This window comes from Acartia tonsa, chromosome 10 (assembly GCF_053477335.1).
Source record: "Acartia tonsa isolate MP-2025a chromosome 10, ASM5347733v1, whole genome shotgun sequence".
Lineage (NCBI taxonomy): Eukaryota > Metazoa > Arthropoda > Copepoda > Calanoida > Acartiidae > Acartia > Acartia tonsa.
Genome location: NC_137269.1, coordinates 15,674,102 through 15,701,124, shown reverse-complemented (window position 1 = coordinate 15,701,124; position 27,023 = coordinate 15,674,102). Strand labels below are relative to the sequence as shown.

Here is a 27,023-nt window from a genome sequence, read left to right as displayed (position 1 = left end):
TTAATGTTTCCCCTGTTTCTGTAAATACAGACAGACGGACAAAGTGAGCTATATACAGTTGCATTACAAAAAAACATATGAAGCATATTGTTATGTTTGGGGAAAATAGTACAGCATCTACTAAATTATTATAATTGGCACTTAAAGTGAAGTAGGAATACAACTATAGTTTTAAAGTGGACTTAACATATGTCTAGTATAGCATGAACGTTAAAGAAACAAAATATCAATTTTATTATTAGGAAGGAAGCTTAAAAGGTTCTGCCCTTCTAACGTTGATTATCCTTACGCCACTAAAAATCATTAAGATTTCATTCTTGACAAATTTGGTTGTTACTGAAGCAATTTCCATACTTGTTCCTAAAAGAATTACGTTCAATTAGTACTCTAGTACTAAAGAATTAAATAAACCTTTTTAGTATTTTTATGTTTTTTTTAATGAAAACCTACAGTATTAAATTATTGATTTCTTTAACTTAAAAGGGATAACAATATCCATAAGTAGCTAAGATCACACATTTACGGATGGACAAATTGAAAACATGGGTTTTAGGACAGATGTTCAGAAGTCACGAAAAAAAAATAACCTGTGATAGATAGTTAATCATGAGAAATGTATACATATTTATATTAGGGATGGCAATCCGTCAAATTTTTTGACCGGATTCGGATTCTTACAAGAATCCGTCCAAAAAATGGCGGATTCCGGATTCTAGCACTATTTTAAAAGGCTTTTTTTAAATAAAAAAATTAGGTGCTACATATGTCCTAAAAATTATCGTTCTTTGTGTTCTCTATAATTCACTTCCAAGAATCAAACCAGATTTTAAAAGATGTTATATAATATTTATAATGATGATAATCTTTGCCTTCAAAAAGGGGGAGTTGAAAGAAAAAACTCAAGACGCTAATTTTAGCCTACCAATTAAGAATCCGAATCCGCTATTAAGAAACGGATTCCGGATTCGGATTCCAAAATTGGCCAAAAATTTGGCGGATTCCGGATCTCGGATACGGATTGCCAACCCTAATTTATGTCTTATGTTGACTGACCGACAGACCAACGCATCAAGCAAATTATATAAATATTGGATGCTCATGGTATAGGGAATCTTCCCTATTTCAGCCGCATGTCTTTCTATGAGTCGAAAAATGACGTTTCAACATAAATATTTAAGTCTGTCGGAGCTGCTCTATTAAAAACTTGTTTTTATTGTGTTTTACAATTGCATATTCATGAAAGAATTTATGTAAATTCTACTAAATTTATATTTGTGTCGCAGTTTTTTTATTTTATTATTAACAAATGTGTCTTATTAAGATTTAATGTTTATGTGCTTTGTTTTAATTTCTTCAAGCTGAATGAAAAATGAGGAATAGGTTTTTAATCATAAGTGTAAATTTTTTTCACTTATAAATAACAATTGACTTTGTCCTTTTTCTGGGGGTGTTGGGTTGGGAGGTTTTTGAGTGGTTCAGCCAAAATCCTAAAAAATGTGGACAGCTACAAAATAGAATATGTAGGTAATGTTTAGAAAAAATATGACAGGTTTCCCTAATTTTTAAATTTTAGGTCGAAACCGGTATGAGCGGTTGAATGAGTTTATCGCGCACCACGAGGTGCTCTCCTACCCCTCGGCGATCGTGCACGCTGCGCATACGAGGCACAAGCGCGCACTCCCTGAGGACCGCGAGCATGTGCAGATTAATTTTGTGGCGCATGGTCGGTCATTCACGCTTCTTCTAGAACAAGATCATTCCATTTTTCATAAGGTGAGTTCATTTTAAATATTTTTTTTGTAGCGCAGTTACTTTAGAACTATGACAAGTCAGCCTATTTTCTTTTGTTGATATCATGAAGTTGAATACTTAAGGTAAATAAAAATTAAATAATTACTAGGTAATCTTTTTTTTAGAATATCTTCTTTAAAATATTACCTACTAATAGTCTTATTATACATTGATTTCTATGGAAAATTAACAAAGGCGAAATTGCAAAATTTGTTGCACTTTTAGAAATAAGTGAATAATAAATCAATAGAAATCATTGTCAATATTTTGCGGATTTTAAAATTAATTTTGTCTTTGTTTGTTTCAGGAGTATTATGCTGAGGGGCCGCGGGGTGAGTCCTTGGCCCACCTTGACCACACCCACTATCACGGTGAGGTGAAGGACGAGCCTGGCAGCCAGGTGTACGGCTCCATCCGTGACGGCGTGTTTGACGGTACCGTTCACACCCGCCGCGACGGTACTTTCTACGTTGAACGATCTCATAGATATCTTCCTTACACTAGCAATTCATCCATACATTCTGTGATATATCATGATAGCCACGTGAACTCGCCCCGCCAGGGCGGCGGCTGTGCGGCGGATCCTGCCACAAAGGAATGGTTGGAACGGGTGCAGAACTCGGCGGTGCCGGAGGTTGGTGAAAAACTGCCATTGGCGGCCCCACTACGTCAGACACAGCAAGAAATAAACAATAATTTGAAATCACCGCTGCCATTTATTAATAGGTACGTAAAAAAACCTTCTGTCATTGTTATTACGATATTTATTGGATCATTTTGATAAAGGTAAACCGTCGTGGTAAATTATGGGTCATTTTGCCTCCCTGCAATAAACCCTTTTATTTGAAAGATTAAATAAATTGAAAAATCTAATTGCAAACTGAAATTTAACATTTTTCATGTTTCATCAAATATATACCTACCTAAGGTGGATAAAAGTATCATGTTCCCTTTTGGTTATTTCAACAAGTTGAAGCAAGAAATTAGTGTAAGACTACCTAATTGTATAGTTACTACGCATGATAACAAAAAAATATATGAAAGACCTATGTAGTACATATATCTCATTGTACCATTCTAATTTTTTTGGCTCGTATGCCTATTTGTGATGATAGCAATTAGGATAAAAGTATTGTAAGGTAAAAGTAAAACCTTTTCCTATTCAGATTAAATAGGAAGTGTTTTACATGTTTGGCACGCATTTTTATTTTACTAGTAGACTACCAACACCTGCCATACTCGGCGAGGGTGATATAATAAAGAGTAGCTTCCAAAAGACAGCGGGGACATGTACATTGTACGTGGAGCTTGAGTTGGCTCTGGTGGCTGTACAAAAGTGTGTCATCGTCCTTCTACTACATGACTACTTTGGTCCAATTACTAAGAAACCTTGGCTACACACACACACACACACACACACACTTGAATTTTAGAAATCCTACGGTTTTTCTTAACCTCACTAATAAAATCTGAATAGGGGGTGTTTGGTTTTTCAATGGCAAATAAAGAAGTTAGTATTTTTTTACAGAAAGATACGCTTGGCATAGTTTTTCTCTGTAAGATTTTTATGTAAAAATTGATCTTCCTTATTGTAGGTACTTGTAATTTGTTTATTGCTCCTGTTTCATACATTTTTACAGCAAACAATTCTAATAAGAGGAAAAGTCATTCCTATATGGAATTCACACGCTTTACATAGCAGCAATATATCTTATTTTAACGACTCCTTTAATACGTGAATTAGTTATTTAAGCCTCGAACGACGAAAGTGTGGGATTAATAAATCATTTTCTAAGCGTAGAAACAAATGAATTTATTTAACATTGTCCGCTTCTTTTTATTTTTTGTCCTTGTTCACATTTTCAAATTTGTTTGCTTGTCGTCACTTTATATAATGTGTCACTTAATTTCCAAGTTCATATTGCGGTTGTAAGTTGTGAAGCTACTCTACTCACTGCGGATTTAGTGTTGTTCTGTCTGTTGAAGGGTTTTGCACTTGTGACTTTAAATGAAATATTTATATCTGGTGTCTCAGGTTCAAAGATGAAACTCTTTAATCTCTTTCTTTTAGCATGAAACAACTACTTTTAACGTTATCATTCTTGTTTTGGTGACAATTTTGACACTAAATTAATATCAAGCAAATCTTCTAATGAAAGAAAGCATGACCGTTGTTACTTCCGGCATAACCTATAGTACATAGCACTATGCTAGACTTGACTTTAAAGTTTCTGAAGAATAAAGCTTAATATAAATGTTTTTAAAGAAAAACAGGGAAAACTATATCCATAAGTTGCGCTGTCATAAGCGTGTTTTTGTCTATTTTTGTCTTAAGAGGGTTTAGTGCTTAGATAATACTAAAGAAAAGAATTCAAAGAGATTCTGTGTTCAAAAAGTTCTTAAAGTGAGATTGAGCACTGAGACGGACATCGACTAGTCATCGAGTAGTGCTGGCGCTGCTATTAAAAAAATCTTTCTCCGCCACTGCAAAGATTTTATTGTGAAATGTTAACTCGACATTACACACATAGTTAAATGTTTATTGCCCAGCAATTTCAGTAATTTCAGGTTAGGGTAGAGTACAACGTAATTTTAGATGCGTGACATCTTTATAAAGAAGTATTTACGGTAGCGAGAACTTAGAGCTTTGAACCTAAAAAAAAGGTTACTAATTCTTTTAAGGACATACTGAATACGTTTGTGCTCCTTAAAATACAAAGTCGCTAATCTATTAAAAGCAGAAAACAATTAAATGTGCAGGCAGTGGCGTGCACAGCGATTCTCAACTTAAGTGTTAAACCATTAGGGTGTAAAAAAGTGGAAGGCAGGCATTCATAATTTCAAATATAAGGGGGATTTTACACCTCCCTACCGCACGCCATTGTATGTAGTAATACCTTTCTTGGCTATGTCGAAATTGTTTAAAAATGTTAACTTAACATATTGGTTTTGCCTATCTTAGAAAATAGAATACCTACCTCTCTAAACCAGCATTAAATGACATATATTTTGATGGTATATAACTTTGCATTACGTTTACAAATAAAGTAAATAACAAGAATTTTCTGTAAGAAAGCATAATATTTTACAATATAAAAAGTTATAAATGTCAGAAACAAAATGAAATAATTTCCCCAAACTCTAAAACAAATAATAATCAGGTAGGTAAAGAATATATAAATATTAAAAACCTACCTATAATGTTTACTAATATTTTAAGGTTCTTTTTTTATTTTATATTTACTACCTATAATGCAGTGCCTTTCTTTAAGAATAGATTAATTAAATAAAAAAAAACTAGGATTAAACTTTTTAAAGCGGACAAGATAACATGATAACAATAATGACGTCAGATAGAGCGAAAGTGTAATAGACTATTAGGTGTAGTTTCTCAAAGATTTTTATATCCATTTTTTAATGATGCGCTTTGAAAACTAAGATTATAGTAAATGGATGAAAGGGGAAAATGGATGTAAGGAAATATTCTGATTATTATGTAGCATTGCTACAAAAATAATATTAATTGTATCGACAAGTAAACTAGGAGTAAACTATTGGTTTTATGAACTGTGCCAAGATGACATTTAATTATAAGAATCATGTCCTATCCTATTCTAGCACGAGGATAAAAACAAATTGATAGAAAGCAAAAACTAATTGATTTCCATCAAAACAGCTTTACAAATTATCTGTAGTATAAGAACAATTCTGTCCACAGTAGCGCAGCAAAGCAATTTAAATTATTTATATTATTGTCATTAACACTTGCCGTACATTGATACTAGATATTGTGGCCCTCTATAAAAAAATAACAAGCTATTTGATTGCTTGACTTTTATTTTAAGGTACCAACTGTGAATGGTAATGAGTTGCAATTTCCTTGGTATTTTCATCCATCTGTCATAGTAGAAGGATGACTTTCATCATTTCAAATTTTACCTGTCTGTACGTTTTATAAATTTCGAAGCAATTATAATAGCAACCCTATTAACTCTTTGATTTAAGTTTTGGTTACAATATTTTTTAATTATTTAACTGGTTCACGGATAGACTTAATTAAAACATGTACAAACCCCACTGATAGAGTAGCAGAGCATCTAAAAATAGGACACAAAGACTTTTATGGAGGATAATTGAAATTAAATAGAACAAAGCAAATTTTCTCACCAATAAAACAAGACCTGCTTTTTATGTCATGGTGATAGCTAATAGTTGATTTTTCGTATCGTACCATAGAATTAGACTATCCGCGGATTGTAAGATTAATTCCAGTTTTATTGTCCTCTAGTATCAAGATTGGACAGATTGGAGTTTGTAGGGTAGTAATATATATATATAGACTACAGTGTTCGTATGCTTTAAATTGAATGAATATTTAATGAACCATCCCAAACTATTAAGCATCTGCGTACTTAATAATCAAAATCTACTCACATAGGTAGGTATTGGTTTTGTTGTACAATTTCTTACTTTACTGAATTCATAGAAGCATTCCTGTCCTAACTAGTAAAATCTTAATTTTATATTATAAATTATAATTGATACCTACCTATCTAACTTTTGTCTGAAACAGAGAAATTTATTAGTGGTTACTTTTCAATAAGTGTTTGTATATTCTAGCAAAAAATTTTCTCAGTATAACAGCATGACAAGTTTTTTTGCTTCCTGAACTGTTTGTCTATGATTCATTTAACTATTTTATGTGGCTTTGCAACTACCCCAGAACTACACTTGTTTGTTTCATATTCCATATAATTTAAACATATTTTTTTTTAAATTAACTGAATATTTTGCGATTTTTTCACTGTTTTTCAATAACTAGAGATATTTGATGACATTTTTGAACCATGAAATGATGATTTTTTGTCTAATGTTACACTTCACTTAAACTTTAAAGTATAATTGATAGTATGACTTGTGGGGGGGGCGGGGTTATCCTATTTAACAAGGTTTTATATTGACTTTTCATTTGAAACATTTGAGTCATAGACATCTTCGATTTTAGTGACTTTTTTTTATTTTTGTTATAGTTTTGAATAAAATTGAGAGACTTTTAAATTGATTTCCATAGTTGTACTATAAATCACACAGAGAAACAACTCTTTGGCAAGGGAGTCAAAGGGGGAGGTATATAAGAGAGAAATTCATAGTCTCACAATGATGGCAGGGATAAGAGATTCTAGATATTATTTTGGGTATCTTAAAGAGTGAAGGGAAATGTTGCGGTCAAATCAATGTACATCCCTACCACCTTCACAATATTTACAAGGCATGTAGTATTTCATAATAAGAATTATAGGAAGTTTAAAAATCATGCATGAACTTAGTATTCAGTGATCATAATTGAAATCAAGATTAATATTAGATATTTTTATAGAAATCCCCCAAATTTGGGGCTTTTGATTTTGTAATATTATATCCCTACTCTCTGAAGATCAATGGCTATGAATGCAAAATATATAATTTTGAATATACATAGGATCAATTTACAAAGTTTAAGTGAGTGTATTTAGTTGTTTATTGTGTATTAATGGCTAAGCCCCTAGTCCCACATTATTTATTGCTTAACCTTAAAAATGCACATTTTTGTTTCAGATGGAGGAATATTCATATTTTTTTAATGCCCCGATTTTACTATATTAATACTTAACTAAAGACCTAAAGATATGGACTTTATTTTAGTAAGTTCTATTGGATTAACATTAATCGATTTATCTTTCAAACATTTATCATAAACCAAAAGATATACTTTTGGGGGAAATTCCAAACAGCCCTTCATAAAAAACTTCAAAGTGCTTGATTTCATTTGTTTTCTATAGATGAAACCTCCGTATGTCCCTAAGATATAATAATACTTAGCCTATAAAACGTTTATTTTAATTGTTATTATATATTGTATGATTGTAAAGAATGATTCTTTATAAAATGATTAAAAAATAAACAATGACATGCTACTTTTATTCTATTCAGTTTAAAGAAACAAGATAAAGTAAGATATTTACGAACATAGGTATTTTTAATCTAATTCTTTTATCAACTACATTATGATCGTATATTACTGAAATAAAGTAGATGCTCAAATAAGGTCCAAAGTACAGTAAATATATAAATCTTTTAGATAGTCTAATGACTTCGCCAATGACCTCTAGAGGCATGGTCACAAGAGAAATTTGAGTGTATCAATTTATTTATGAATGGCAGAAAAGTTTGTGACACTTAATAAAACATCACTCTTTAAAGCAGCGCAATGGAAATAATAAATCTGAATAAATAAGATGTGTTTGTGTTTGTTGATTATGTATATCACCATTAGTGTAATTGTTATTGTTCTATGTTTACAGTTTATATGTAAATGTCTGGATGTTCCTGCTGTAAATAAAATAATTCATCTTCACTGTAATAAGAGTTGGTACCCTGATAAAAACACTGACCTTATAAGAATAAGCGTTAAAGGAAATGATAGATATTATAACACCGACTAAATGAACCATTTTATTACAGAGCCTTTGTCTGTCGATGATTTATCGCTATAGATTTACTCAAAGCTAAGGTATTCTATATATATTGATGTTAAGTGTATAAGATAGCAGTTTTATGTTCCCCGTTTTTTATCATTGGAAACGGTTTCAAATTGAACTCGACATCTCTCCTAAAATCATACGGTGCTTTATAGTTTTAGTGGACGAAATTAATCTACTTCACTAAGTTTCTTCATGGAAAGTTCCCTTTTAACTTGATATAAATATTTCAGGAGAGAGGAGGTTCCAGAACGAGATCCTGACACCAAATACAGATGGACAGAAGAGGCAAATACAAGGAGTAAGAGAAGAATACCTTCCAACAAGTAAGTTTTATATAGTAGCGTAGCTGCTTTACTCTACTCTTGTCCGTCCGATATTGTGTTCAATTTTAGAATTCAATAGCATAGCTACTTTATACTAGGAGTAAGTGTGTATATATCCGAAAGTTAACTTTTTTGATGAAAAAATTCTGTATTGCTAGGCAACTTGGTGGCATAAGAGTCTTGTATTTTTTTGTTAATTTAAACTTCAAGCAGGAAGTTTATATGCTATGCTAGTTATATATTCTATTAATAATCAATATAACTTTGTTTTCAAAACAATGATGGTAAAATCAATATAGACAGTCTGTTACTGACGGACGAAAAATGACTAATATATAAAAGCTTCCCCTTAAAAAAGAAAATCTTTAAAATGACAATGTTAATGGCCTTTCGACATGTCTTTTTGTTGTAATATGCATCATTTAAACTAAAAACATCTCTTCAGACATAAAGAATGTCATAAAAAAAACTCTGATTTATCAACAGACTTATAACTACTAAAGTTAAACTCACTCACTAACATATTAATGGTAGAATCATGAAAAGTAATAAGCTTTTTTGAAATTCAGTGATTTATTGATAATACTTGCCAAAATAAAAATATAAATTTAGTTAGATCTTTTTTTTATCAAAAATATTTTTGTTTAATAACTGCGATAAGTACTGCTTATTTTATTTCTGATTAATAAAGATGTTCTCCTTTTTGATGTGATGATTCATTCGCGTTTTTTTTCCTTATTTACACCCACTTTTAAATGTTTCTCCTATCTTACTTAATAATTATCCAAATTAAATAGCAATTAAGATTGTTATATATTTTCAAATATTTTAAATCCACCTTATATAAATATTGTCATGAAACCTTATTATAAAACTGGTTTAAGCCTATATTTTTCATTTTAATATCCGCTGAGCCGTCTACAATAAGATGCAATTAAATAACTTTTAATGTAGCTCATAAATTTGGCGCAAATTTCAGGCACTTTACCAAAAAAAGCATAACCATTTTAATTGAATCTCGACAAAAAGTTTCTAGTTTTTACTAACACTTAAGCTGCAGTTTTGTATTAACATTTATGTTTGACTTAACATTAAATTCTTAACATTCTTTAGACCAACGCAGACTATAAAAAATTATTTGAATACTTAACTTTCATTCTGATTTTGTTTTAAAATAAAAAAAGTATTGATTTTTTTTATTTCAGCGCAGATACTTTTTAGATATGTGTATGTGTATAAATTTCAGATGGTCTGTCATTCATAAAATGTTAAGTAAGATTATAGCTTCTGTGTAGACCACAGAAAATAAAAACATCCCTGCAGGATGTATAATTCATTCAATTATTACATTTACTTGATAAATCTTTTAAATCTGAAATATTAGTAAATATTAACAAGTTTCTACGGACTCAATTAGGTGTTAGACAATATAATGCCATTCTTTCATCTAGCTTTTGTTTTTACAAACTTAGGTGTAAGTAGCGGAGCTACACTTTATTTAGGGTCGTTATGTACTTATGTAATTACATGATTTTAGAAGTACACATTTAAATTGCTTCATATTAAATGAAGGATGGTTTTGTGATAATGGGGGACTAAAAAGACGGAAAACTCTCCATTTAAGGAAATCCTATTTGTTAATATTATGGATATACATGTTTTTCAATAAAAAGTGTTGTTTTGCTACGCTTTTTTACTTCAATCTCTTTGTCCTTACTAAATTAATTGTATTCATTGTTAATTTTAAAACAATAGTCAGTATGAAAATTTTAGTTAATGCATTTTTTAGGCCATTCAAAATTGTCTGGAATTTATTTTAAAGTCAAATCAATTATGTTATCAGTATCGAAGCTACTCCATAAATGACTGTGTGTCCGTCAGCTCATAATTCTATGAGGAAAATATAATTTTTGGAATTAATTTTTTATACATACCATTCCATGTCACAAAAATATGAATATTAAAACATATTTACATCACTTTGTCCATATTCCCCTCAATTAGTTTTCTTGTGCCTCGCTTATGGATATCCTTGTTATATTCTATATAAAAGAGTTAGACCAATATATCTTAAAACACCTATACTATTAATTTAAATTATTTACACGAATGCTGAGCTTTTACAATTAATTTGTAATGTCAAAATTGTGTACTTTTCAGCATAATCTTATGAGAAAAAATATTAAAAAGGATTTGATCAATGCAAAATAAAGTCTTAACAAAGTTTTGATTCATTTTGCAACAAAGAAAAAAGTAAATTCAAGTTCACTGTTCTTGACAATATTTTTTAAAGATGTTAATTTTAATTTCTAATATAGTTTTAGATTAGAGTACAGTATTACCTAGGCTTACAAGATTAGAATTAGCCACTTGTTTTTTCCTTTAGCCCAGAATTTCTTGCATAGTTTTAAGTTTAATCCCATATAAAAAAGTTTTCCCTCGCATACACTATAAAAATTATGTTCATACGATGTAATGAAAACTTCAGCTAATAAATTAAAAAATCCGCATGGAAATATTACCTTATTGTACCGTCTACAGTCAAAAAGTTTGGTTTAGTAGGAATATTTGAGGACGTAAATTTTTTATTTTGGTTGATTTTTTTTGCTTTGCTAAATTTTTTATTGGCGGATTTTTGGAAATGCCTAAGAGGATTTGATAATACTTTGATCCATTTATTTCTTTCATGTCTTAATTTCTTTATGTTTCAAACTCAATGTTTTATTCACATTTCGTCGTATGTAATTTTGTACAATATATTTTATACCTATTGAAATATAATTTTATGGTTTAATTCAAGTGGCTAGAATTTTATTTAAAGGATACATTTCTTTTTTGAAGATTAAACTCCACGAGGCTGATGGCACTGCGATAATATAATATTCTTAAATTAATCATTGGTCCCTCAATAAGTATTGCCCTTATTATTTATCATTAACTCGTGTCTACGCCCCTTGAGGCCTCTGGGGGCACTTAAGATGAGGGGGTGGGAATTAAATTTTTTGTGGCGTCAGTTTTTTCTAGGAGCTATTTCTCAAGGAAGGTAGGTTTTACCCTCTCCAAAAATAGCTAAAAAGCTTCCCAGGACCCAAGAGAAGCTCCATTGTAAAGGGGAACGATATCGGTTAAGCGGTTAGCGAGATCCTTCGGTACAGACTGACAGACATACACCCTGTTACTTTTATATAAGGATATCTTTGTCTTTTGAAATTATTGATTTTTACATAAAATTTTTGAACTAGGTTTTCCCCAGTAATTTATATTCTGTCCTTTCTTAGTCATGACAAGGATAACGACAAAAATATATATAGAAGCAATATCGTTATTTCCTATTTATAATTTATTTAAAAGTGCAGAAATCTCTTTTTTCAATATATCAGTTTTCTGCCACGTTTTTAATCTGAAATTTAAATGGCTTTTTAATGCTGTGCTTCTAATGACAATGAGTAACTTTCAAACAAAAATAAAAACACATGAAGTAGCTACACTACTTTAGTTTAATATATAGCAACAAAGCATAACGGAAGTATAAATATTATCAGCTGATTTTTAATATAAAAATCATTTAATTTGACAATTAAAATTAATGTGTATAGAGACTCACAATTTAATTGATATTTTTATATTCGATTGAATAACGGGATCCTTTTTACATAATTCAATGACATTTAGCTGACTTTGTTTGCGTTTTTGTATTGATTTATATGACTTTATAAATATCAATATATTATTGAAATTTTATGTTAAAATACTAAATAAGGATATCAAGTGGGAAAACGAGTAAAAGCAAAACTCGATGGTAAATTTTACATCTTTTAAAGTACCTTTAGTTTTCATTAATTCAATTACTTACAATACATGCAAAAATAACTTAAACTTTCTCACTTCTGCTGCGCTATTTATGGTCATCCTTTAATATAAAAAAGTAGTAAGAATTTTCCTGTCCGTAGATGTCTTGGTTATGAATGGTCTAAATGTGTTTTGTTCTTCTGGGACCCTTTTTCAAACCATTAAGATGGTTTTAGGCTAGTTTCCATACAATTCCCCTCGTACCCTAAAGTCTAGAATCTAGTAATAAAGATATAAACAAAGAAATATTTCAAGAATTCTGTTGTTGAATCATATTTGTCAATGTTAAAATATTCCGTATATTGGTTTCAAACTAATATTTTTCTTTTCTATTTCAGGAAATCTTGTTCCTTATTTATCCAGACAGACCCTCTGTTATGGAAGCATATCTGGAGACAGGAACGGCTCCGGCTACCTGACAAGAACTCGTCTGAAATAGATGCCAAGGAAAATTAACACATCAAACAATCAATAACATAAGTATCAATATTAAAATCGTAAATAATTACGAATGCATTTTTTTTTTCAGGTTCATGTACTTTTTTAATTAAAATTATCTCGATAGTTAAATGAAATTATCCAGTTAATTAAGAAACATCAAAATGCTAGTTATTTGTTAACCATTAGATAAAACGCCCAACAAATTTTAGTTGCTTCACTTCAATAAAAGCTTGATGCATTAAGGAGTATTTTTGAGTATTTTAAATGAGTATCATTCTGAAGGAAAATTGGTTGATAAGTATGCTTCAATTAAGTAGGATACAAACCAAAATTATGCTACCTCACAATTTTATAATAAGGCCTAGGTTACAATAAACAAAAACAAGGATAACATTTCCATATTTATGACTAAACCAGTATGGCGACTGCAATCTAGTACATCGAAGATGTATTGCTTTAGTCAACGAATAGATGCTTAAAAGTTCTATAGTACAAAATAAGAGTAAGTTAACATAACAGACAACCTACCGTTGAATGTCACATAGTTTGTTCAAAAGTTTAAACTGAGCATAATTTCTAATTCAGCCCTTATTTCTTCTTTATTCCATCATATGACTGGAAGAGTGGGTAATAGTTTTAACTTTTCTTTCTATGTGCAAATGTCTTTATATAGTAGCTACGATATAAAATCCGTAAGTGTGTGCAAATGTGTGGTATTATCATGCAAAAAATTGCAAAACTTTTTTTGTTTTGTAAAAAGAATATTAAGAACAATTCTTATTCTCGGACACACAAAGTTTTAGGACACTATCAGACTTAGGCTTTTCAAAAACTGTCAAAACAGCATTTTTAAGAGTATGACATTAATTGCAATATTCACAAAAAAAATATCCACAAGGGAAGGATGAGAAAATGTCGGCTAATAAAATTTATCGTCTTTGGTCCTTTGTATGATCAAAAGGTGAACCCATAAATTTTGCTCTGTTAATATATTGGATGGCATATAATCAAGATTATTAAACAGAAGTTAAGTTTTGACCATAAAAAAAAGATAATAGTATAGAATCTCTTTAAATTGCATATTTTATACCTACATACAAATCAGCACTCGAATGAAAAAATTGTCAAGGAAGCAACAAGGTGTATTATTCTCACAATAACTTCTAGTTGCCAAAAAAATCAATATACATTTTTTTTATTAAAAAACAGGGAAAACGTTAAATCTTAGAAGTTGAAATACTAAGTTATAATTGAGCACAAAAGAAGTGATTATTGCATGACACATTGATTTTAACATTTACTATAGTTAGAATTTAAGACTTGAAGATTTGGTGTGTTATATACCTAGTGTTATTCTTGTTCTACTAAGCTCCATATGAACTCATTATTTTACATCAAGGGGGGGGGGGGGAAAGTTTTGACACATTTGCGTAAACCTGGCACCCAGGCTTTATCTTTAGACTGAGAGGATAGGTTATTAATGATAAAATCATTCTTATATGATGAATTTCACGAAGTTTTAAGATTTTTTTGGATAGGCGTCCAGGTTCCGGAGCTCCAGGCCTGCAGGTGGTCTCTGTACAGGTAAAAATGAAAAAAAAAAATTTTAAGTTACAAATCAACTTATAAAACAAAATATGCATCTTTTTTCTTCAAATATGTGAATAATATTAAAAAAGATGCATATTTTGTTTTATAAGTTGACCTGTAACTTTAAAAAAAAATTTTTTTTTTCATTTTTACCTGTTCAGAGACCACCTGGAGGCCTATCCAAAAAATCTTAAAACTTCGTGAAATTCATCATATAAAAATGATTTTATCATTAATAACCTATCCTCTCAGTCCTAAGATAAAGCCTAGGTGCCAGGTTTACGCAAATATGTCAAAACTCCCCCCCCCCCCCTTAATTTAACTTCTGACCAGAACTCATAGAAATCTTAAAGAAATAAGTTTACATCACTTCATGGGAAATATAACCTATCGAAGAATTAAAATTGATACTCCTTAAGTTTTCTCTAAAAACAAGTTGTATCCAATTTCAATTACATTTAGTTAAAACTATATTCTGTATAAAAACTTTTACTTTAAGATTTTGGTTAGGTAGTTAATATAGTTTTTACTTTTTCAGCGATAAAAAATATCTTTAGAAAAAAAATTGTAATTTTGGGTGAATAATCTATAACTAAGGCTATATAATGATCTTAAAAAGAGGTAATTTATAGAATTGAAAATATATAAAAAATCAACCTATGAATTTTTACTTGTTATTGGTGCTGTACTCATGAATATAATTATTCTTGTTAAAACTTGTTGTTACTCTAAATTGATATCTAAAAGGATGTAATTTGGAAGCATTTTTTTTATAAAAAAATTGATGGGAAAATGCTTGTTACTTAAACGCATGCAATACCAAAATTTTGGTCAACTCAATATTAGATTCATGATCAATTTAAAGATTGGCAGATTCCTTTAATTTTAGAGTGTATCATATTACATCACCTGCCATAGTGAGGCGGTTTTTTTTAAGGATGGTGGAGTCACAATATTTTGTGATGATAAATAACATTCATAAAGGATACTTCTTTAAGGACATACTTACATTTTTAATACTTGATTATAAAGATGCTTCGCTTATAATATTATACCTTGTTGTTCTTGGAATCAATATTCAAAAATAAAATGAAAAGGAAAAATATAACTATCATACAAAAAATGTTGTCAAAAACGTTAAGATCAGCATGTTTTAAATGTAGGTACGGACTTACTATTAACGATTTCTGAATTGTACCTAAGTGCTACAGGAATCGTCATGCAAAGTTTGAAGTCTATAGGACAATTCAAACATGTTTGAATTAACTCTAAGAGCTAACCATTATGTATGGTCCATGGACGCACGTACGAACAGACCCTCACTAAAAAAACCTTCGCTTCGTGTATCTTAATGTATGTTTTCAAATTTTCAATTTTCCATCTCATTATGAGTCATATCTTGCCTTTTCCGGTTTTACAGATTTCTTTTTAGAAGTGCGGATACTCTATAATATGTTTCATTCCATTCGTACATGAGTATGGCACTGATGGACATAAAGATGATAATAAATTCAAAAATCTTATGAAAAAATTAAACAAATGTGAATTTTTAGTGGTTATTATTACATTTGTGAATACTTATATACTCTTTTTTTGTGTTTATGCTGCGCTGCTAATAGTTTTATCATTCTTTTCTTACTTTTCAAAACTTGAAATGTCCTACATTGAAAAAGAAAATCTAGTAAATATTATTTATTTTGATTGGATGAAAATTAGAGGGAGAAATTGTTTAACTTTTTCTCACACACAAACAAAATTTGTGTGATTTTAGTAGCGAAGCTTCTCTCTATACTTACTGTCTGTCCGTCGTTTGTTATTTACTAACATCAAATAGAAATTTTAATGTCAAATTTATACATAAGTAGCACATAATATTTAAAGTTAAAACATAAACTATAATACAGTAATTTTAAATCGAATAGGTACTGTACACTCATCTAATCTATTTTACTTTTTTTGTATGATAAACATAATTGTCCTTGTTTAAAAAATAAAAAAACGTTAACATTTAAGTTTATATTTATACATATGTATGTATTTATTTTTAGATAAGTGAAAGTATAATCGTTACTGTAACCAAATTTGTGATTTAGATTTTATTTTGTTTATCATTTGTTATAGTTGTTTAATCTCTGATATTATACTTACTGATAGCCCTAGTGGCTACGGCCCTAGCCTCTAGGGACTTCACTCCTCGAGGTTTGCAACATACACTTTTTGTTGGGGGGGGGGGGGGGGTGAGGGAAGGCCTGAAGACTAGAGCCCAATCGATTAAGCAGTTACGGAGATCTTAAGCTTCAGACAGACGGACAGACATTTTTCAACTAAATTTTATAGACTATTAAGTATTATAGTTAGCATTGCTACTCTATAACTAACGTTCAGAAGTCTAGACTCTGTATTATCCATTAATTCTAGGCATTCTTACTGTACTACAATTAACTGCCCTTTTGCTGAACCAAATTCTCTTTATTTCACTAAAATTTGCATGCTTTTAATTGAAAACAGAGATAAACAAAACCTGAATTGTTTTTTTTTGCCGGGAGATTAATTTAAATCCTTACACTTAATATTATGCAATACTAACAACTGCTTTTATAAGACTTCTCAATTCATAAAACTACAGGAAATAGTGATATGTAGATTTAAACAATCATTTATGATCAGGGCTTTTCTTATTTTATTGTTAATAGTTTTATTTTATTCTAGTAAAGTAACTTTATATTATCATTTTACACACAAAGAGAAAACCACTTTTACTCTAATTTCTTATCTAATTGCACTAGATCATATAGAAATACGCTGTATGACTTATGTTTTTAGTTGCTGAACCCTTCCCCTGTTTTTTCCATATTTTATTTATGTAATATAATATAGGTAATCTTTTTCACTTTATCTTTGATTAAAGTAATTGAAGTAATTTTATTTGACAAATATTTCGGCCATGGTTTGAAAATAAATTACAAATTAGAACTATGTCTGTCTGTCCATTCAATATATCGAAGGAGAAAAGTCGCCATAGTAATTTTATAAGATTTTAATTGCGAACAAAATCCTGGAAAGTTTTCATAAGATATCTTTAACAAATTATTTTTGTGTGTGATTGTCTGTTGGTGTTTATATACACTTACCAATTAGAGAAATTGCTAGTTATTCTTCTATTTTATATTAAAATGAAGGCAGGCCACATGAATTTTTCAATTTTAATTTTTTTAAAAAATGGATAGGGCTTTTTTGGAGGCAATTTCTCTTGTAAGGGTGGTGGTACCTTCCAAATATTTTAATTAGAATTTGACTAAAACGTATTTGATCTGTATGCGGCTAAATACTTATGAGAAATATAGGTATTCCATTCAAGTATAAATTTTTCTAAGGCTAACCAGTGCAAAATTATTTGCAACCTTTTTTGCGTGAACATCTTGGTTTAAGTTTGGATTGGATTGATGATTATCAACCACTCTCAATTTTCTTTTTTCTGTCTTTATCCAAACCTGCTAAAATTTAAATAAAAAAGTGGCAAAAAGGAATTGATAATTTTAAAATTATAGTAAAAAATAAAACTTTATCTGCAAACTGAGATTTTTTATGTGGGTTATTTTTTAACAACCTTTATAGTTTGAACCCAATGGAGTCCTACAGAAAATATATAATGGGATATTCCGAGTTCTGAGCATAAATTGTTATGCTAATCAATTTTGACGTATTATTAATAAAGTATATTTATAAAAGCCTTAAAGGTATCTAGATTTTTGCTCAACTTCAAAACAACTTTTCTTTTCCCTTCATATTTTTCATCCTTTTCTCTCACACAAAGGATTAGTTTGTGTGTGTGTGTAGCCATAGTTTCTTAGTGTTTGGACCTAAGTAGTCATGGAGAAGGACGAGACACTTTTGTATAGCCGCTGGGGCTATCAAGCTCCACGCCCAAGTACATTATGCCTTGACCCGCTGTCTCAAGGGAGCTACTCTTTATTACCTCACCCTCGCCGAGTATGGCAGGTGTCCCAAATTAAGTCACCGTAATGAATGACGCTCTCCGCAGAGGAGCTTGGGATAAGGGTAGTACTGATATTATGTACTTGACTATTGAGTATCCAAACTTACTCAATAATCCCCTTCTTACACAACCAGGGGAAGTTGTGTGAATATGTTCAACTGAGAATTCGAGTTGCCACATGGGGACTTGAACTCGAACTCTCATCACCGTAACTCAGTGCGTTACCACTGAGCTACGACGCAAAAACAAAAACATTATAATAAAATGTTAAATATCAGATTTTCTTATTCATATTTAAAATCTTTTTTTTTGCTAATTTTCAGTTCAATAGGATTCAAATAGTCATTATCGTAGTTTTGTTGTGGGATTTTGATTGTAGGGATGTTTAGGGAAGGAACCCAAACCCCTATAAAATGCTTTACCGTATGGATCTCATTTTTCGCTCCCAGGGTTTGGGACGAATCAAAATTCTCTCAATTTCATATTACTTTCATTTTTTAAATGAATTTGAAAATGTAGTAAAGGTAATGTTTTGGAAAATAGGAACTCTAGATGCAGGGAAAGGAACAATATTTATAAATTATTAATATTTGAAAATTAATTGGAACCTTTTTTTGTATAAGGTACCTTAGTAAAAGTTTTTGCTTAGAGTCATATTATAATTCAATAAGCCACCTACATTAACTATTCACACAACCATTTGAAGTTAAAGCCGGCGAAATGCTTTCTGGTTTGACAGAACACAAATATTAAAGAGAAGAAAACTATCTCCTACCTCTATTGCTAAATGTCTGTAATAACTAATTTTTCTTTTTTTCTTTAATTTGTAAAGTATTTTTCCCTATTGTATGATATGATGAATACATGACACTATAAAATTTATATGTATAATCCAATTTAACCAAATTGACATTCTACATTTATTCACAAGGACCATTGTGTTCATGATTGTGAAAATAAAAACTAAAGAAAATAAATTAAGACAGATTTGATCCCTTTTCTAGTAATAATGATAATATTTCAGTATACACAGATTATTGATTATATGCGGTTATTTAATATTTTTGACATGGAAGTATTTTTTTTGCTTAAATCCATCAAAAATAAGAGAGAGAATAAATCAAGTTCAAGATGTTTTTTTTTATAAAGATAAGGTCAGTCATATGCCTCGTAAGCATCAGTTTTAATCTATGTTTATGTTTATTCAAAAGCGCGTAAATATCAAATATAACCATAAGTAGCGGAGCAATTATAAATACACTGCTAACATTAGATTTTTGTTATAACTGTTAGTTATGAGCATTTAATATTTAAAGATTAACTTCTTAATTTTTCACAATTTTCAGCTATCAGAATTAATCTATTGACATACCTAGTAAAAGATAAATTACAGAATTTTTAACTTTGATGATTATGCAGAAAAGTTAAAATTAATTATCCCGAATGATTAAAACACCAGAAATTGAATTGAAGTGTGAACAATAGAGTATTGTCTTTGTGTCATCCAAGTTCAATGTTGGTGCTCTTATCAAACCGAATATACTTTCTTTCATAGCTAAAACTCAAAAATAAATATTTCATACAGTGTTGTACTTACAAATCAAATAAATTTATCAGGAAAGGCAACAATTTAATTTACATCCCTTTCAGAATTAGTCAGGAAATATGTACCTGAAACGAAAAAAAATATTTTTTTTCATTATTTTCCTCTATTTGTGTTAATGAAAGAGAAATAATTTTTTTCTTCAAAAAAGAAGTATTTTAGTTAAAATATGTAAATCTCCGCTTTAATGCATGAACACTCGAATTTAACTTCCTTCAACACTCTTTTCTATGTACCAATTTACAATAGACTTATGAATAAGACTTGTCACCTCAATATTTACACCAATTCAAATTATAACGATGATAAAAATTCAAATTTAATTTTTGCTTAGAAAATTATAAAACTTAAACTTTATGTATGCTAATTAGATATTCTCCGTTAGCATATGTGTAATTGTTAACATTTTTAACATTCTCGTGAAATTTGCTTAAATTGTATTGCAACATTTTTTCTTATCTTTTTTTCTAGAGAAAAACTTTAAATTATTATACAACACTCAATATTACATAATTAACATATACTTTCTTTTGCAAACTTTACGCCTACCAAGATCTTTAGATATCTTAATTAGAATGGTGAAGCTCCTTATGTAAAAATAGTGTCTGTGCGTCTTTTTAAAATTAACTTTAAAATATAGGTGACCATTTATGTCATTTTCTTACATATTTGTTATATATATATTCGAAATGTTACTTGTTTTTTTCTATTGAGTTGCGTTACATTAAACAATTTTCGTTCTTATTTTTAAGGCAACAATTTTTTTAATTTTATTTAAACTTTAAATAGCTGTTTATTAATGTCAAAACAAATCAAAGAGTTTCTCTAAAAGTAATCGCCGAGTAGAAATTATTTTTGAAATATTGAAAATTTGTTATGAAATGTTGTGTGAAATAAATGTTGAACCACTCGGCGCTAAAAACCAGAATAATTACATAATACAAATTGTGTGCGTGTGTGTTTTTCTAAAATCTTTTAAAAAATTTGTTCCCAGTGAAATAAATCTGCCAAAGATTTTAATCCCAGTAATGACAAGAATGTATTTATCATCAGTGTTTAAAATGTAGTTATCAAAATATGATATATCAAATGGGAAAATTGAAAATTATATCTATAAATATAATTTCCCTTTTTTTAAACTGACTAGGTAAGCTTATTTCAACGCTTTAGTTGCTTATAGATATAAGCATTTTTTTTATGGCTCCTAATGATATTCTAAATGCTGTATCGTATAAACTCCATTCTAAATAATATATTGTCTGTCTGTCCCATATTACAACATATTAACAAGGTAACACACGTTTGTGCAAATTTAGCTACAAAAATAGCAGTTTTTTGGTACTAACAAACAAACAGTTTAATTTCACGATATTCGTCTAAATTATATTATATACTGTGGCATTCATACAACTTGTTCTCTAATTAGCACACTCCTGACATAGCAACAATAGGGTCCATTGTTATGTTTATAAGTTTGACCCAATCATAACAAGCAGAATTGTATATCTTATGTGTTTTTGGCGTAAACGTGTGAATACTCATGTAGCAAGCTTGAATGATCTTCACTACTGTGCCACAAAACGCTTTGTTATCAACAAATTCATAAAAATCAGGTCATAGATCTTAATGCAAATTTAATGATTAATTTGATAAGAATTAAGACTGTTATACAAAATTTATGACTCAAACATGACGATTTACATTTTAAAATCTATTTTAATGTATTACCCTCCCCTCTCTATTATTTTTCGTTTTGAAAGGGAAATTGTTTGAGGTTAATTTTTTCTATGGTAGGGATTCGAACCTCAACTATGATCTTGATTAGTCACTAGTTCCTTGCTTTTCAGTAAATTAAGTCTGACTGTTTCTGAGATCTTACTAGACAAACATCTTAACATTTATCTACTTTGGGATACAGGATAAAAACAGAATCATTCCTTTCTTTGTGTGATAACAATTTAATCAGAAGAGCCTCCGACAACAAAAAATAGACAAAAACATTTACCTGAAAATAAAGGTAGACCAACTTATTCCTATATTTCTTCATCTTAAGAAAAACTGGAACAAAAAGCATGAAGGTGCAGACAAAGAAATAAAGTATAATGTAGATGTAATTTGTTTAGACATACTCATGAAAATAAGTAAACAACAAGGACAATTATGTTCAAACCTATTCTGAAAAGTGTCGGATATTTATGCCTTTATATGAATTTTTGGTTAGATCTCGGGAACCACTTGAAAATTACACATTTTAATAGCTTCTCACTTAGGCTTAATCATATTCTGGTTTTAAGCTACTTTGGCCCTTTTTACTTGAAAATAGATCTAATAAAATGGAATTTATTTTATTTATTGAACTGCAATCAATTGACATACCGACAGACAAAAAATGTTGAGAAGCTTTGCTTATAAAAGAAATTATACTTAACAAAAAGTATGATTAAGCTGAATGTAAAAAGAATAAGATGTATTCTAAATAAATAATATACATGAGTAATGCAATTCATATTTTTCTAGACAGATGTTTTTTTTGTTAAAAACATAAAAAAAAATTGTGTTTTAACATGTGCAGCATATTATATTATTTTAAGGTTTAAGTCATTATTAATAATTACCCCTTTATATATATAAGAATTATTTTATCAATTTTATCCTTATCATTATAAAAATTGAGTAATGTATTTTTTGCTACTTTATCATTAATTTCTAAGTGCATTTATTTTATACAATATTATTAATTATTCTTTTGGAGCAGCTATTCTATAGCTCACTCAACAAATGACTTCTTAAAAAATTAAGTTTTCCTAAAAATTTTCTGTCTTAAAAAAATATCTTCTTGAAGGAACGATTTTAATTAATAACAGATAAAGAATGTCAATAAACAGTACCTTTTTACCAATAATGATCAATGTTTTTTTTTAAGTGGTATAATTGGTAAATTTCTAATTCAAAAGATTTTTTTTGAAAGTGCTCTACTTTTAGGCCATATCCATTTGTACAGTTATGTCATTGTTATTTAAATGATTTTGAGTTTATGTGAAGTTATTGATATATTTCCAGTACCTTCTAGCATACTATGCTATTTCCATAATACAAAAGTTGTTATTCCTGTGCTACTAATGGACAAACATTTTATTTTAACATTCTTGTTTCTTGGCTTTCATAATATACTAGAGTTGGCTCGATATAAAACTATCTTGCTATTGGCTAGTGTTCTATAAGTATATATCTATTTATCTATTTCTCAATAAATCAATTTTCCGCCCCGCCATTACTATCTAAAAGAAAGTAGTTAATAGGTATTTAATAATTTAAATGATTTTAAGATTTCTTCAATTATATTTTTTTCAGCTTACCATCACCAAAGGGTTAATATGATTAAAATTTTAGTTTCAATATTTGAACACACAGAAAGTGTCGCCACAATCGAATTAATTTAAAACAGAGTTTTCTTAAATTTACTATATTATAAATTTTGATTTTCTTTTTTATGATTATAAATTAAATACATCAATATAATGTAAATAGCAACATGAAATTAAAAATTGAATTTATATTTAATAAAGTAAATAATGGGTCTTTTCGTTCTGGGCAATGAGAGTTTATTACGGATTATGGGAGCACTATGAGTTTTATACGATTATTCCTTGGAAAATTTGAGCTCATTTATAGACATTTATTTCCTATATAGATCTGTCATGGATCTTGAAGCAATAAAGCAGGCCCTTTTGTAAATGTTAAAAATTAGAAGAATCTATTAAATAAAAGTTATCGCAAATATACTTAGTAAATAAAAATCATTTTATTGTACATCTTTTTGTGTGTGTATGCTGGTTTGACTAAAAAACTTCCCCAAAATATGTATATGTTAATATTAATGGTCTGTAATAAACTTTTTCTGTGGACCAAAAATATGTATCAACAGAAAAAGTGTGAGTGTGGTAAGATAAAGAGAGTGTTTCTAAAAAAAAGGAAATGAAACAATATTTTCCGCTTGTTCTTACGACTTTTCACCCTAGCCTATTACATTAGCTTTGAATTATATTGCTGTGATTGATAATCGCTATTAAAAGAGCCTAAAACCAACCCTTGAATCAAAATAGCTTCTTTATATTAAAGGACATGCTTTGCCTTTTCAGGGTGTACTGAGTATCAATAGCCATAATTGGCAAACGTAAAATTCATTAAAGAAAAATCAAAACGAGATATTACAGAATATATCTAATAAGTCGTTTTGTATAAACATATGAACATGTTAGACAAAGGAATCTTAAATTAGGAACAAGGATTTAGGACAATTAGGCTATTTAGTCAGTAACTGATACCTATATTATGTTGTTTCTCCTTTGCAGCCAAGCATCTTAAAAACAAGGCTTATTTTGTCCATAAATAGCAAAGCTATAACAAAGTTATGAGGATAGAAAACAGTTATATCATTTAGGTATACACATCTTATGACTTATACGTCTAACATTAATGATTTATGTCCTTAGATAACACTGAATTTAATTGGATAAGCAAGGGCGCAAATTAACGAGAACTGTTAAGAAAAGCTGCGTTGAAACGATCTTACGGCTACACTGACAGAAACACATTCTCTCGATCAGTTCTTTTAATCCAAAGGCACTTACAAGCTGGACCCCTCTACCTTATCCTTCAGAGCCATTCTTTCTCTTAAAGTTACACGTAAATAAGATATCAAGTACTTTATGACAAGATGAATAAATAGAAATAGTTCTATTAGTATTTTATAAACAAATTTATAACCAAAATAAAAAAGACAGCTGTTTATTTAGTATAAAATTTTGGTAATAAACAACATGTATGTACATGTACAAACTCTAAAACTGATAATAAAAGTCTGAAGATATGCATAAAAAAAATCAACATGCATATGTTGTCAAAAAAATTAGCACTGAAAAATATTCAAACAAACAAAATGTTATAATCCTAATCGATATCCAAAGAAAAATAAATTTTATTGAAGTGTCCTCATTCTTTTTTGTAAGTATTTCTTCCATTGTCTGATTATTTTACAGAACATCATTCCATTTCCCTCTCTGAACCATCTGACTAACTAACATGATATCTAATTTTATATCATGAATAGAAAACGCCAATATCATCAAATAATACATTTTAACATTGTATTGTTGTTCTTTCAATCCAACCCAAAAAGTTTTGGCTCACTACTAAGGAAGGGTGGTTACTAACCTACCCACTCCTTTATTATTGTAAAGATTTTTACGTCCTGGGCCATTTCATTTCTAGGACTAATATAATACTTCCCTTTATATTAAAATGACTGAAAACAGTGTTATGTTTTTTTCCGGAATACAATGAACAGTAAAATAATATTCAATTAATTCTCAATTACTGCATTTAAGTAGGTAGACATTTTTAGGGAAAATATAAAAATTGGGTCAAATTGCATCGTCTTTCCCTAATTTTGATTTGCAGTTTTGTGTGAATTTTTCGCTCCGATAGCCAAAGCTCGAAATTGGCAACTTCCGCGTAATGAAAAATAAGTGTTTTTGCAAATAAGAGGGTTTACTTTTTTGGGGGTTAATTTACCTTGTTGGTTGAGAATTAAATTAAATTAATTCATACACTTGCAAGCATCCATGAATTTTTGAGGATTCTTATGAGAATGTTATTTAATTTTCAATTTTGTATGCACACTAATGATAAATTAAATGAAAAGGGAGTGAAGAAAGGAGTTTGACAGTGAAAGTAAAATGGATTATTCTATATTTGAACCAAAAAGGAAGGAAGTGGAAGGATTTGGATTAAGTAGAAAACTAGAGTAGAAAAAGATAGATAAACAAAAGAGAAATCGGTTCTCTCCTCAATTATTTTAAACAACAAAATATGCTTTATGGGAATTATTAACCCTTAACGGTCGGGGGGGGGGCGTTGAACGCCCCCCCTACCGGTTTTTCTTATCTCATTTTCTGTTTTTGAAAGATAAAGAGCCCAAACTGCGTGACTTTTTAAGTATGGGTATGACACATAACTGAGAGTTGGAATTTTTTGAATATCTCCATCCTGGCGGGCACAGGATGCCAGCAAACCTGGCAGGGTCATCCAGGTAAAGAGCAAAAATATTTTTTTGACTAAAACAAAGCATTTTATCATACCAAAATACTAAAATATCCTCAAGTAGTACATCCTGATAATAAATACAGGTGTTCAAGTCTTTTTCAGGTTCCAGGTATGATCCTGCAGGTCCTGATCCTCCAGGTCTCCAGAAATCTTTAAAAGGCTCCTGTGGCCGCAATTTTTGACTTAGAGACTTCAAATTTTAAACTTAAGCTTTTCTTACATGTCTAAATAACGTATAAAAATTTCATAAAGATCCGCCGCCGTTTTCCCGCCGACCGCCGACTGCGGCGGCTGGCAGCTGCCAAGTACAGCTGCGGCCGCTGAAATTAATATTTTGATATTTCTAATGTAAAATTTACATAAAAATAAGCATTTTTTAGAAAAAAATTTTCTTCTAGCTTCAAAAGTAAGAAAATTACAGCCGTTTGAAATTTTTAAGTAAAAAAAGACCTAAAAACAAAGGTTGTTAAATAAAAGGGTGAAGGAATCGAAAATTGACTTAGACTTATAAAAGGTCGGAAATTCACTATCAAACAGGGGACTTGCACAAAAAAATTTAGCCCTCTAGCTCTAATAGGAACTGAGATAATAGGGGGGGGGGCGTTGAACGCCCCCCCCCCCCCCCCCGACTGATTAAGGTGCGGCAAGGGGCCCGACTGTAAAGGGTTAATATATGTATATTTAGTTTACATATTCCTTATCTTAAAATACTAGGTATATAATTATATATTATCGCACTGTTTTATCATTTTTATCTGGTATAGAACATAATAAAACTTTAAAGCAGATATTTACTTCCGCAC

The 27,023-nt window shown here is 29.8% G+C and overlaps 1 protein-coding gene across 1 annotated transcript in view; it reads left to right on the top strand.

Moving 5' to 3' along the window:
- Positions 1 to 27,023, top strand: part of kuz (zinc-dependent metalloprotease kuz) — a 52,301-nt gene that overhangs the window by 2,877 nt on the left and 22,401 nt on the right. Inside the window, exons 2-5 of the mRNA XM_080173752.1 lie at positions 1,574 to 1,773; positions 2,099 to 2,517; positions 8,543 to 8,635; positions 12,823 to 12,931. Coding sequence (XP_080029878.1) covers positions 1,574 to 1,773; positions 2,099 to 2,517; positions 8,543 to 8,635; positions 12,823 to 12,931 — 821 coding nt within the window. The remainder of the gene's footprint in view (positions 1 to 1,573; positions 1,774 to 2,098; positions 2,518 to 8,542; positions 8,636 to 12,822; positions 12,932 to 27,023) is intronic.